Source organism: Carassius carassius, chromosome 18, assembly GCF_963082965.1.
Source record: "Carassius carassius chromosome 18, fCarCar2.1, whole genome shotgun sequence".
NCBI lineage: Eukaryota > Metazoa > Chordata > Actinopteri > Cypriniformes > Cyprinidae > Carassius > Carassius carassius.
The window spans coordinates 4,658,192-4,673,302 of NC_081772.1; the positions used below are offsets into that span (position 1 = coordinate 4,658,192).

The window sequence follows — 15,111 nt, forward strand, 5'->3', positions numbered from 1 at the left end:
TTACTTCCCTTGGGATCCATTTTCAGGAAACATAATGTAGCCTTCCATTGTTACGCTGATGACATGCAAATTTATCTTCCTTTGACAAGCGGTAATGAGAATGCTGTTAGTAACTTATCAGCGTGTTTGAATGATGTAAAGGCATGGCTCTCAAAAAATTTTCTTTTTTTGAACTCAGATAAATCGGAAGCTATTGTTTTCTGCCCTACCGAGCAAAGAAGGAAATATTTACCTAACCTTGATCTTTTAAATTTCCCTATCTCAGCAAAGGTTCGGAATTTAGGTGTGGTAATAGACAACAACTTACAATTTGATAGGCAAATTGCCTCGGTAGTGGGCTCTAGTTTCTTTCATCTACGCTCTTTTTCCAAAATTAAATCTTTCCTATCCAATGATTCTCTTGAAGTTGCTATTCATGCCTTTATAACATCCAGGCTAGATTATTGCAACTCTCTTTATTATGGGATTTCCAAGAATCAAATCTCGAGATTACAAGTTGTTCAGAATGCAGCAGCACGCTTTTTGAAAGGTGGCAAAAAATTTGATCATGTGACACCTCTTTTGAGATCCCTTCACTGGTTACCTGTCCAATATAGAATCGACTATAAAATTTTATTATTAGTCTATAAATCCTTAAATAATCTTGCACCATCGTATTTATCGGATTTACTCCACCCATATACTTCAAAGCGAGAACTGAGATCAGGAAACAAATCCCTCCTTCGTATTCCTAGAACCCGCTTGAAAAAGAGGGGAAATAGAGCTTTTGAAGTGGTGGGCCCCACTTTATGGAATAATCTTCCTATTCATCTTAAAATGGCTTCCACTTTATCAGAGTTTAAAACGGCTCTAAAAACATATTTGTTTGGAGTGGCTTTCAATGTGTAATTTACTTGAACTTATCTTTTTATGCACTTTAATTGATTGTTGATAGTGACGTTGTTGGTACATTACGTATTTTATCGTGATTACTTTTAATGTGTATTTACTTGAACTAACTTTTAATGCACTATATTTGATTGCTGATAGTGACGTAGCTGGTTAGTATGTATTTTGTCGTGATTACTGTACAGCACTTTGGTCGGCTAAAAACCGGAAGTAAATGTGCTCTAGAAATAAACAAACTTGACTTGATTTTTTAGAGGGAATATTCGAACGTCAATTTTGAGCAATTTTGACAGCATTTTTGTGAGAAAAATCTCCATGCATTTGTTTTGATTTCTGCATGTCTCTCTCTCGCTCTCAGACAGGCTGCGTGAGCCTCATCTGGCACAACATGGATATATCATCAATCTCCATTTACACTGAATGCAATAAAATCAGAACCATTGTCATGTGAAAATCTTTGGTGGCCAAGTTTCAGTGCTTCCCTAGTTATTTTAGTTTAAATCAGGCTTCGTTTCTGGTCGGCAAGTGAGACCAGAACTCACTTGCCACTTTTAAAAAAAATCTACTTGTCCCAGACAAGCATTAATCAAGTGTTTAATCAATCATAAATCATTATGGTCCTACAATGTATTACAAATTGCGAACTTTGTGTCTTTACTCACAGTGAAACATTTCCATGCCAATGACATGTTTACATGCAGATGTGAGCGTACGTGTGACGTCAAAACGAACTGGTCATTAGTCTGATTAGGGGTGCACATTAAATATCGGCCGATAATGCGCATCTCATCAGTAAAGCCGGTTCTCTAATCAGCGGTAAATTCCATCAGATGCATGATTTCACATAGAGCAGCTGTTACTACACAGAGCCGTTGTTAACTGACGTTCATTATCAGCGTTATATAATTATAATTGGCTAATTACAATACCTGGCCAGTCAGTTGGTGCATCTATAGAAAATATCATTACTGATTTAAATAAAAACTTTGTGTTCTGTTCTGTGTTTTAACATGTCTAATTATTTGAAATTATTTTTTTTTTCTTAAAGTAGCCTTATGATTTTTTTGTATTTACATTTTTCTGGTTATCAAATGAAGGCTTAAAACTTTTTTCTTTTAATAATTTATCTTTTAATAATTGAAAATTAAGCAAACTAAATTTTTTGGCAAACAAAGGGGATTTACTATTAGAATTCAAACATGGAAGAAATGTTGTGTGATTATTCCTTTTCATTATAGTAGTAGTTGTAACGTTAGTAGTAGTAGGCTATGTTCTACTGAAAAATAGTAATAGACACAATGTCTTAACTCTTCTAATCAAACCAGACTTTTATTTTGACGGGATGCCATGAATACCTTTACAGTTCTGTATATGTGATGTGACGCTAGTTTTACTCAAATCAAACGGTCAAATGCTCATGAAGTAACTCTCAGATCATCGCCAGATGCTGAAATCACCGCGAGCGTCACACGTGCTTCAGTATGTGTATGTAGTATCATAAATGAAACCGCGCATCTGCACCACTCATTAACAGAGACATGTAGAACATGAAGGATTCATATTTAAATGACTTTTCCGGCTTAATATTTATAGATACTAGTCCATATCGCGATTTAAGTGTAATGAACTACTTTTGATTAATTAATTCAAAATTTTACAAATTCTGTGACATTCCGCATTAAACTGTGAATTGCATTTTTAGGACTAGATTCCGCAATTCCGACTGTGTTTTCCACCTCGCAGAAATCATAGCTACCGGTTGACATCAGTGCAGGCCAAACACTTCCTGATCCTTCAAAGCACCCCTTTCTGAATTCCACACACAAATGCTCCATCTCTGGATCTCAGAGGCCCTGGATTCAAGTGTTCATGAGTGGGAGAGGCCGGGATGGTTTGTTCTAAGGGAGAATCTGACAGTAGTTGCTCTTGTGGTGTTACTGGGAACCTCCAGTATTGATCGCGGCTTTAACACAGGACCCCCTGCCCAGATGAAGAGACGACTCTCACACCAAGGTAAGGGTGGTATGATTCAGAGCGAGGATGGTATGATTCCACTGATGGGGCCTTGGGGTACGTTTCAAAGCAGGAACAAGCTTTGTGGATTCAAACAGACGATTCTCTGAATTTGCCTACTTCACCATTCAAAGCCACTTCATATGTTCTATGGTTGTCAAAACTTGGCTGAAGTCAAAATAAAATGACATTCGCAACCAATTTTACTTCCTCACTACAACATATTTCTGACTCAAACAAGGACAAAAATAAAATGAAATGCAGGGCGTGACTTGATAGTATCCATCAGAAATGGATTGTATCATGAAAAGATGGGTCTTCTGTACCACAATGGACTCAGAAGAAGATTGTGGAGGAATACTGCTCTATTGAGACTTACAAGGACAAACTTTAGGGGAGCTGTTCAACCAGGATTTGCAAGAGATGATTAAAAAGCTTTAGGGCTGTTTGTTTACATAAGACAGTTTTGGTTAACATTAACCAATAAGCCGCATATCCTAAATGAAATCAGCAAAAAAGGAAGGTACCGATTTAAAACATATCTGGCCAATAATGATAACCTAATCATTATTTGTACATAATGAATTATAGTTATGGCATATAACCAACTCATTTCACATGTGAATTTAGAAAGCAAAGCACGAAAAATTGGAAATTCATTTGCTAATGATTACACTTAACAGTGTTATTAAATGAAATTTTTTTGTTTGTTTTTTTAAAATCAACTAAGATTATTAAGTGAGTGTGATATGATGGCAAAGGTGATCTAAAAATGTAAAAATAGGGGGAAACGTACTCTTAAAGATCCAGTATTGGTCAGTATATCTAATGTTGACAAATTTAAAAAAATAAAAATAAAAAAATAGCCCGATAACCAATATATTACTAATCCCTTTAAACATTTACCCCTTTTCAGGAAAAATCAACCTACAAATGACTACATTATTTAATCTATATTAAATTTGTCTCAGTACACTATCCTGGGATTTAACATCTAAAACACACTTCAGGAACTTTGAAATTACTCATGTCAAGACACTATAAAAATAAAAATAAAAAGTCAAGCAACTCAAACCTAACCTACTGAAATATCTGGTGGCTGCAGATTCATAATCCAAACACTGTCATATAGGTGGAATTTCAACAAGACACCACAGGGGTCTTCAAAAGGGTCATTCACCATTGAAAGTCGAGGCAAATTTTCAAAGCACATGAGAAAACAAAAAACAAGTGTGACACAACCCAGCACCACATAAATAATCCTCGTCTACTATCAATTAAACATGTGTCTTTCCTCAGAGGAATGAGACAGGCTTTAATGAATACACCTGGCAAGAGAAGAGCGAGCGAGAGACGGGCCTGTCAATAACATTAATGCTTTTATTCTAAACACTCTCGTGCCCTCCTGGTGGGCATCAGTCTCTTCAGTGGGCGCTATGATCAAGGGCTTCGCCACCAGCCAATCACTAGTTGCCCAGCGACTCATCCTGGGATGCATGGGGTGCACAGCATGAGCTGCTGGAGGCGCTTGATGCTGGATTGGGAGGTGAAACCACAGAGCTGCCAGAGTGACTCCTCGTCAGCATAATTAAGAGAGAGAGGTTTTTTTTTTCAGATTGCATTACTTATCTTCTTCCTTCCACCCTCTCGCACCCTCTTTTATTTTAAAGACTTCTCCCACATGCTCTTGCTGCAATGTCTTTGAGAATTGATTTTGATGCCCCTGGTGCACTTAGAAAAGGACTAGAAAAAAAAAAAAAAAATAGAAAGGAATGACGGGTACAGGCCAGGCTTTGAAAAAAAGATGAGAACCAGGAGTACAAAAAGTCAAGAAGAAAATGAAAAGAAAAAAGAAGGTTGAGCTTTGGCCTAGAGCATGGTACGCAAATCAGGCTCATGTTATCACTCAATCTATCTATCTATCTATATACATGTACTTTAAAAAACAAAACCTAATAACTATATTTTTTATTATTAAAATTCAATATTTAATTATTTACACAACAACTTTAAAAAAAACCAAAACAAAGACACCCTTAGAAAAACTTCTCCACAACAAGATGCAAAAAGCATTTATGGTTAAGGGGACAGATTGGTCACCTCGTCAGGAAGCTGCTGGTAGATGGTTTCTGCTGTGGCGAGGATGAAGAGGGGTGTGAATGAAGGTACATCCTGCAGGAGTGTGAGGAAGCTGCTCTTGACCGTCTCACTGATGGCTTCCCACCAGTCACTGATGTGAGGCATATAGATGATGCTCGGTACACAGCGCCGAGCCTCACGAAACACCTGCACACAGACACACACATACCCAAAGTTACAAATGAACATTCACTCTTATGTAAAAAAAATAAATAAGGTGGATAGCGTGCGCTGACTACCATCATCACACATCTTAAGCACAACAATAGTACTACTAGCCCACAGCACCACGCACTGGACGTGTGAAGTCTTCAAGTGATGGTGCGTTTCAGCTTGCCTGAGCGCAGGACTCCTCTGGGGTTTTGGCACTGATGGAGTATAGCGTGGGTAGGTCGAGGCGGTGCACAGTAAACTTCTCCAGGTGGTGCAGCACAGCAGGGGCCAGGTGTGTGCTCTGCCCCGCACCCTGGGGTCCCGTCAGCAGCAGCCGTGGCCGGTAAGAGGTGGGCTGCTGGTAGGCTGAACTGAAACAAATATAAAAGGTCACTATCTATCCATCTAAGCGAGTTAGGAACATTTAAATCAACCCTTGTGTTCCTGAAGCACAGAAATGCTGTCTACAAAAGCTCTAGTTTTCAGAAACAGCCTCAGTTACTCATTAAGAAAGTTGCTTGACAAGAGGAATGAAGCTACGATGGCCAAATAAAATAATGAAGAGAAATAAAGAAGGTAATTGATAAAGTTGGCAGCTTTTTAGGGAGGACAAATTTTCATGCATTTGACATTTATACTGTATATTAAAATATTGAGATGTTTGCAAGTGGTTCATCTTATTTAAGTGTGAGGATCTGCAAGTATTGATGATCACAAGCTAATGCCATAAAACACTGCTTTACTGAACCATGAAGAACAAATCAATGCAAACGCAATTGAAGTAGGTCTGCTGAGGAACACAAGCTGTGTCAGTGCCGCCTGTCCGTCCTGACGCTTTCCAACAGATGGCAGCAAAACACAGTGTTTTACTATCATTTAAACACCTTCCAAGACTTTTAAATCTAATAGGTTTTTTTTATCATTTATTTTTTATTGCCATATCAGCATAGAGGGTATATTCATATAAAAATATATATACTTATTACATTATAATTAAAAACTTAAAGATGTAATATTACAATTGAAACATAAGCATAATAAATGAGGGGTCTCACAGTGTACATATTAATTAAAACGTACCGAGGATTAAAGCGGAGTTCTGGATGAACAAGTGACTCACATGGTAAAGTGGAGAAAGGGTTTATGGGTCGTGCAGGAATTTGCTTTCTTCGATGATCCTGACTGAGTTTCATAAATGGAAGGAGCACCAAGATATTCCTCATCCCCGCTGTTCGAGTCTTCCACCAACAGATGATTGTCAGTGTCTGAAATCAGAGTGATTTAAAATGAAACAGTATGCAGCAGGAAAGGTATATAATCTATTCTAGACTTAAAAGGCAAGGGCATAAAAAGGCATGTTCTGGCAAATGAAGAAGAATCCTAGTTTTTTTTTTTTTTTTTCATTAAAAGGGCAATGAAAATGTACAACTTTAAAGATTAAAAAGTTAAAAAATATTCCACTAATTAAAAAATATCTACCATTTATAAAATATGTTTAATATTATTCACCAACAAAAGTCATTTCTGATTTCATGTTTCATTAAGCTGTTGAATAAAATAATTATGCAGATGAATGAACTCAGTACAGGAAAACAAATCTCACTAGTTGTCAATCCATCTTTAACGTATGGAGTTTCTCTTAAAACAAACATTTTAAATAATTTGGAATAACATTTGGAATAATTTAGGGCTGAAACGATTCCTCGAGTAACTCAATTACAAAAAATGATCGAGGCAAATTCCTCTGCCTCGAAGCCTCTTTTAATTTATTTTAAATCTCATGTCAGGTTCTTTCGCAATTTTTTTAATGTGACAACGCGTTTACGTCACCCACAAAGCGGAAGGAGACAAGCGCTGCGTCCGAAATCTCATACTGCAAGGAGTCAGCAGTGTTTTGATTTGAGGGCGCGGGCAAACGTAAAGAGAACGTCATGGCGTGTGTCCATTGCAAGATAGAGCTGGCATACCACAACTGGGGCCCTATGATTTCCATGATGCAGAAAACGTGGAAGGAATCGCGGAATCCCAAGTGTGCGTGTCTCTGTTAATGAATGGAGCAGCGCGTCTTCCTTTATCACACACACTGAAGCGCGCGTGACGCTCGCGGTGATTTTAGTGTCTGCAGTCTCACTAAATGAGGATGTGAACATGAACAACATCTCCAGAACTGCTCTGACAGTCACTTCATGAGCATTTGACCGTTTGATTTGAGTAAAACTAGCATCACATCACACACAGAACTGTAAAGGTACGTCAACCCGTCAAAATAAAGACTATTGTTCAGCAGAATGTATATAGCCTACCACTAAAAAAAAAAAAAAAAAACATTTTTTTATGTTTTAATCACACAACATTTCTTCCATGTTTTATTTTTAATAGTAAATCCCCTTTGTTTACCAAAAAGTTAAGTTAATTTTCAATAATTAAAAGAATTTAATTTATGTTTTATGCATTTAATGTTTAATGTGCATCTCAGAAAATGCTTTATTTTAAACTCCAACTGAATGGCACTTAATTCATCTGTCAACTTTATTGTCATTGTTCACAGTACAAGTACAGACAGAGAAACAATGGGTAATAATATAATTTTTATTTTTGATGTAAGCATTGCATTCTATGCATTTAAAAAAAAAAAAAAAAGAATTTAAAAAGGAAACTTAGTTGTTCATTTTAAGAGACCCAGGAGTCTTATTTTCTCTTGCATAATTAATATTGCACTTTAATTAAGCAAAAACACATTTTATCCAATTACTCGATTAATCGATGGAATTTTTGGTAGAATACTCGATTACTAAAATATTCGATAGCTACAGCCCTAGAATAATTACAGTAGAGAAAAATTTGATGATGAGCCGCATGACTTATTACAAAGAAAACAGTCATTAAAAATGCTGGTAAAATTCTATTCCCAGCAGAAATATGAGGCGGTAATTATAAAGCCCTGAATGTAAGGCACAAAAAATAAACTGGATAATGAAACAAGTAAATGAGAAAAGAAGGACAAAGGGAAAAAAGCTAAATGTAACTGATGTACAACATAACTCACTGAGCAACATAAAATCAACAGCAGGAAATGGGAGAGTACCTTGTGTGTGTTCCCTGTGCAGGAGCTCTGCGTGGGGGAAGACTCGCATCAGGAAGGCCAGCGCTTGGGCCAGTGTGGGCTCCAGCAGGGGCTTTAACACACAGGAAAGGGCCTGGCCAGGCGGAGCCAGAGCCCTCTGACCCGCAGGTACTATGGAGCGCAGAGCACGACCAAAGTCCTGCGGCCCCAAAACGATGGAGCCCACATCCAGCTGATAACGTTGGCTGCTACCGTAGATCTGAGGATAGTGCCGCCGCAGAGCCGCTAGCGCAGCCTCTGTGCAAAGTGCTTTGATGTCGGCCCCACAGTAACCTGAGACACAGAAAAGGTAGATACACGTCTGGACAAGAACGTCACTATGTGGCCACATGTAATACTGTTCCAAAAATGAGTAAAAAGCTAACTGTAAAAATGTTATCTTTTCACAAATTTCATTTTTGTTCACATTTTTCACAATTCTCTTTTCATTTTTTTTTTTAAATAAATGCAAGTAAAATTTTGAATTATTATTGCTTAAACTTCATTATTATTTACTATTATTGGTAAGACTACAAAAAGGTTCCATGAACAAATGAACATGAAAAAATAATGAACAATACATTACAGTATTTATTAATCTTTGTTAATATTAGTTAATGAAAATACAGGCATTCACTGTTGGTACACAGTGCGTCAACTAATGTTAACAAGCACAACTTTTGCTTTTAATAATGCATTAGTAAAAGATGAACTGAACATGACTTGTATTGTACATTCTTAGTTCATGTTAACTAATGTAGTTAACTAATGCTAACTAGTAAATCGTATTGTAAAATGTTACCATATTATTATTAACATTTATTAAGAAGTACACTAAGTTGACAGAATAGTCTTGCTTACAGTGAAAATGTTAACACTGTTCCATTCAACTAATTTTACATATGCTATGTGATTTTGAACTTCAAGTTACAAACAATAACCAAGAAGATACATTTAAAGCAAATAAAATGCTTCAGGAAGTCAAAGTTTCTATATTAATAATACAATTTGTTGAACAAACGTTGACACCTGTGTAAAACATGGTAAATGTTCTTTGATTATGGGATTACCATTTGTTTCTTTATGTTTCATCTTTCAAATATCTGACATCAAAAGACTGTATGGTCAAGAAAAATCAAGTAGTAAGAGCTCACTGACTTGGAAAATAGATTAAACAAGCAGGTTCTGACTGCCTGTGATTTTGAACAAAGAAATGACTTGAAAACCAAAACGTGCTCATGCTGCAAATAGTTGGGTTGAAATATAGAGCTGAAGCTAGAAAAGCATACATTTTTGGTCCATCTTACCGACACATTTCTCAGCTAGCTCATCAATGAAGGGTTCAGCTAGCTTGGGGCTCCAGTCCCTGGTGTGGATTTCCAGAATGTGCTTTCGAGCCTGTTGATGAGCATGAACACAAACACAGACACAGACAAGACAAGTGTACAGATAAAACAAGGCACTTCAAAATGCACAGCAAAACTGTTTTGATCATAAACACTTAAAGGGGCTGGTGAAAACATAAGAGCTAACGTTTGATTAGCCAGCGCCCTGCTGAGAAGACAAACTACATACACATCCAGGAACTAGACCAGCAAAGAGCTGAACTTATATTACAGCAACATAAAAAACAAAACTCAGGCATAGATGACACACACAATACTGGGGTGTAGATAGGTTTGACGATCATATAATTTTTTTTTTTTTAGTTTTATAAGTGTAAACTAATCAGTTTCTATTGTTGTTTGTTTGTTGTCACCGCCATTTGACATTCATTTTTTTCCTGTGACAAAGTATATAATAAAATAATGAAAAAAAAAATTATATAAATATATATATATATATATATATATATATATATATATATATATATATATATATATATATATATATATACACACACACACACGATTGACTCCCTGACTTCGGGTGTCGCTGTTGGACAGTGTTTACTCTACTTCCTGTTGGCCTTCTGTAGCTAATCGTAGCTCCGTGTAGCTGTTTTTATTTTATTTTTTTCTCTAGAATCTTTATCTTACTATCACTCTCTTTTTAAAGTGATAAAATATAACTTAATTCACACCATATTTCTGATATTATCGATCAATCTTATCAGATTAAATTTGATCGTTCACTTTTATTTTATATCCGTGAGTGCAGTACACCTGCAAAGCGTTAGCACTCGTTAGCCTGTCATTAGCATTTTCATTCGAACCTATTGCTGTTTTCTTTTCTTCTCTCTCTCACTCCAGTTTTTCACAAGTTCATCAAACAACCGCAGTAAGAATATTTCATCAAGCACGGTGAGTAATGGCTTCTCCTGCTATTGTTATTTGCACCTCTTGCCACATGTACAGTTTATCTATCTCTGTCGCAGATGAGGGATTCACATGTGATAAATGCAGGGAAACAGTTAGGCTGACAGAGAAGATTTCAGAATTAGAGACACGCATCCAAACTTTAATTGAGGACAGTAAGAATGTTAGGGCTCTAGATACGGCTTTGGATGCGTCTAGCTCAGGGATTTCTGTACATTGTTCGGTTCCGGCAACAGAACCCCTGCAGCAGGGCAACTGGGTGACAGTGAGGCAGCATAGTCGTGGGTCAAAACACCGCTCTTCTGTTCCGATCAAAACATTAAACAGGTTCTCCCCACTCAGTGATACACCCACTGAGAAACCTGATGAAAGTGCTCTAGTTATTGGTGATTCTATTGTACGGAACGTGAATATAGAGACACCAGCCACCATAGTCAAATGTTTACCGGGAGCCAGAGCGCCTGACATCTTGGCAAATTTAAAAGTGCTGGCTAATTCTAAACGTAAATACAGTAAGATTGTTATTCATGCTGGCGCTAATGATGTTCGACTTCGCCAGTCGGAGATCACTAAAAATAACATTAAAGAGGTGTGTGAACTTGCAAGCACGATGTCAGACACTGTAATATGCTCTGGCCCCCTCCCTGCTTACCGTGGTGACGAGATGCATAGCAGATTGTCATCACTCAATGGCTGGATGTCTAAGTGGTGCCCACAGAATAACATAGGTTTCATAGACAATTGGACGAGCTTTTGGGGAAGACCTGACCTGTTGAAAAGAGATGGTCTTCATCCCTCCTGGGGTGGCGCCACTCTTCTCTCTAGAAATATGGCAAATAGTCTTAGTGTTTATACTTGACTAACTGGGGCCCAGGTCATGAAGCAGACAGACTGGCTAAACCGACCGTCTGCTAGCTGCCTCACGTCACAGAGGTCAGCTAATTCTCAGCACATAGAGACTCTTTCACCTAGAGATCACACTATAGAGACTGTGTCTGTTCACCAAACTAGAAAATACAAAAAACGTAAAAACCAAGTTAAGATTAACAATTTAATTGAGGTTCAACAAATAAAAAACAGATGCAATATGGATAAACAAATGATTAAGCTTGGCTTATTGAATATCAGATCCCTTTCTACGAACACACTTTTTGTAAATAATATGATCACTGATCATAATATAGATGTGTTCTGTTTGACAGAAACCTGATGATTACATTATTTTAAATGAGTCCACCCCCCAAGATTACTGTCATAAACATGAGCCGCGTCTAAAAGGCAAAGGGGGAGGTGTTGCTTCAATTTATAACAATGTTTTCAGGATTCCTCAGAGGGCAGGCTTCAAGTATAACTCGTTTGAAGTAATGGTGCTTCATATAACATTATCCAGAGAAACAAATGTTAATGATAAATCCCCTGTTATGTTTGTACTGGCTACTGTATACAGGCCACCAGGGCACCATACAGACTTTATTAAAGAGTTTGGTGATTTTACATCCGAGTTAGTTCTGGCTGCAGATAAAGTTTTAATAGTTGGTGATTTTAATATCCATGTTGATAATGAAAAAGATGCATTGGGATCAGCATTTATAGACATTCTGAACTCTATTGGGGTTAGACAACACATTTCAGGACCTACTCATTGTCGAAATCATACTCTAGATTTAATACTGTCACATGGAATGGATGTTGATAGTGTTGAAATTATGCAGCCAAGTGATGATATCTCAGATCATTATTTAGTTTTGTGCAAACTTCATATAGCCAAAATTGTAAATTCTACTTCTTGTTATAAGTATGGAAGAACCATCACTTCTACCACAAAAGACTGTTTTTTAAGTTATCTTCCTGATGTATCCAAATTCCTTAGCATATCCAAAACCTCAGAACAACTTGATGATGTAACAGAAACTATGGACTCTCTCTTTTCTAGCACTTTAAATACAGTTGCTCCTTTACGCTTAAGGAAGGTTAAGGAAAACAGTTTGACACCATGGTATAATGAGCATACTCGCACCCTAAAGAGAGCAGCCCGAAAAATGGAGCGCAGCTGGAGGAAAACAAAACTAGAGGTATTTCCTATTGCTTGGCAGGAAAGTAACCTATCCTACAGAAAAGCATTAAAAACTGCTAGATCCGATTACTTTTCTTCTCTTTTAGAAGAAAACAAACATAACCCCAGGTATTTATTCAATACAGTGGCTAAATTAACGAAAAATAAAGCCTCAACAAGTGTTGACATTTCCCAACACCACAGCAGTAATGACTTTATGAACTACTTTACTTCTAAAATCGATACTATTAGAGATAAAATTGCAACCATTCAGCCGTCAGCTACAGTATCGCATCAGACAGTGCACTATAGACCCCTTGAGGAACAGTTCCACTCATTCTCTACTATAGGAGAGGAAGAATTGTATAAACTTGTTAAATCATCTAAACCAACAACATGTATGTTAGACCCTATACCATCTAAGCTCCTAAAAGAGGTGCTTCCAGAAGTCATAGATCCTCTTCTGACTATTATTAATTCCTCATTGTCATTAGGATATGTCCCCAAAACCTTCAAACTGGCTGTTATTAAGCCTCTCATCAAAAAACCACAACTTGACCCCAAAGAACTAGTTAATTATAGACCAATCTCGAATCTCCCTTTTCTGTCCAAGATACTAGAAAAGGTGGTATCTTCACAATTATATTCCTTCTTAGAGAAAAATGGTATATGTGAGGATTTCCAGTCAGGATTTAGACCGTATCATAGTACTGAGACTGCTCTCCTTAGAGTTACAAATGATCTGCTCTTATCATCTGATCGTGGGTGTATCTCTCTATTAGTTTTATTGGATCTTAGTGCTGCGTTTGACACAATTGACCACAACATTCTTTTGCATAGACTTGAACACTTTGTTGGCATTAATGGAAGTGCATTAGCATGGTTTAAATCGTACTTATATGACCGCCATCAGTTCGTAGCAGTGAATGAAGATGTATCATATCGATCACAAGTGCAGTATGGAGTACCTCAAGGCTCAGTACTAGGGCCGCTACTCTTCACGCTTTATATGTTACCCCTGGGAGATATCATCACGACACATGGTGTTAGCTTTCACTGTTATGCTGATGATACTCAGCTCTATATTTCTTCGCGGCCCGGTGAAACACACCAATTTGAAAAACTAATGGAATGCATAGTCGATATAAAAAACTGGATGACGAGTAATTTCTTACTGCTAAATTCTGAAAAAACAGAGGTGTTAATTATATGACCTAAAAACTCAGCTTGTAATAACCTAGAACACTGTCTAAGACTTGATGGTTGCTCTGTCAATTCTTCGTCATCAGTTAGGAACCTAGGTGTGCTATTTGATTGCAATCTTTCCTTAGAAAGCCATGTTCTAGCATTTGTAAAACTGCATTTTTCCATCTCAAAAATATATCTAAATTACGGACCATGCTCTCAATGTCAAATGCAGAAATGTTAATCCATGCATTTATGACCTCAAGGTTAGATTATTGTAATGCTTTATTGGGTGGTTGTTCTGCACGCTTAGTAAACAAACTACAGCTAGTCCAAAATGCAGCAGCAAGAGTTCTTACTAGAACCAGGAAGTATGACCATTTTAGCCCGGTCCTGTCAACACTGCACTGGCTCCCTATCAAACATTGTATAGATTTTAAAATATTGCTTATTACTTATAAAGCCCTGAATGGTTTAGCACCTCAGTATTTGAATGAGCTCCTTTTACATTATAATCCTCTACGTCCGCTATGTTCTCAAAACTCAGGCAATTTGATAATATCTAGAATATCAAAATCAACTGTGGGCGGCAGATCCTTTTCCTATTTGGCGCCTAAACTCTGGAATAACCTACCTAACACTGTTCGGGAGGCAGACACACTCTTGCAGTTTAAATCTAGATTAGCACATAACATACTAATATGCTTTTAATATCCAAATCTGTTAAAGGATTTTTAGGCTGCATTAATTAGGTAAACCAGAACCGGGAACACTTCCCATAACACCCTATGTACTTGCTACATTAGAAGAATGGCATCTACGCTAATATTTGTCTGTTTCTCTCTTATTCCGAGGTCACTGTAGCCACCAGATCTAGTCTATATCCAGATCAGAGGGTCACTGCAGTCACCCGGATCCAGTACGTATCCAGACCAGATGGTGGATCAGCACCTAGAAAGGACCTCTACATCCCAAACACAGCGGAGACCAGGACAACTAGAGCCCCAGATACAGATCCCCTGTAAAGACCTAGTCTCAGACGACCACCAGGACAAGACCACAGGAACTACTGGTTTCGTCTGGTCAGAAGAGAACTGGCCCCCCAACTGAGCCTGGATTCTCCCAAGGTTTTTTTCTCCTTTCTGTCACCGATGGAGTTTCGGTTCCTTGCCGCTGTCGCCTCTGGCTTGCTTAGTTGGGGTCACTTAATCTACAGCAATATCGTTGACTTGATTGCAAATAAATGCACAGACACTATT

General features: G+C 37.5%; 1 protein-coding gene across 2 annotated transcripts in view; it reads right to left on the reverse strand.

Annotated features, from left to right (window-relative positions):
- The window catches only part of LOC132092163 (ATPase family AAA domain-containing protein 2B-like), a 103,269-nt gene that overhangs the window by 71,188 nt on the left and 16,970 nt on the right, over positions 1–15,111 (reverse strand). For both annotated transcript variants that reach the window (XM_059498268.1, XM_059498267.1), the window contains exons 15-19: positions 9,604–9,694; positions 8,279–8,590; positions 6,314–6,458; positions 5,378–5,564; positions 5,002–5,187 (exon numbers count right to left, since the gene is read on the reverse strand). In XM_059498268.1, coding sequence (XP_059354251.1) covers positions 5,002–5,187; positions 5,378–5,564; positions 6,314–6,458; positions 8,279–8,590; positions 9,604–9,694 — 921 coding nt within the window. The remainder of the gene's footprint in view (positions 1–5,001; positions 5,188–5,377; positions 5,565–6,313; positions 6,459–8,278; positions 8,591–9,603; positions 9,695–15,111) is intronic.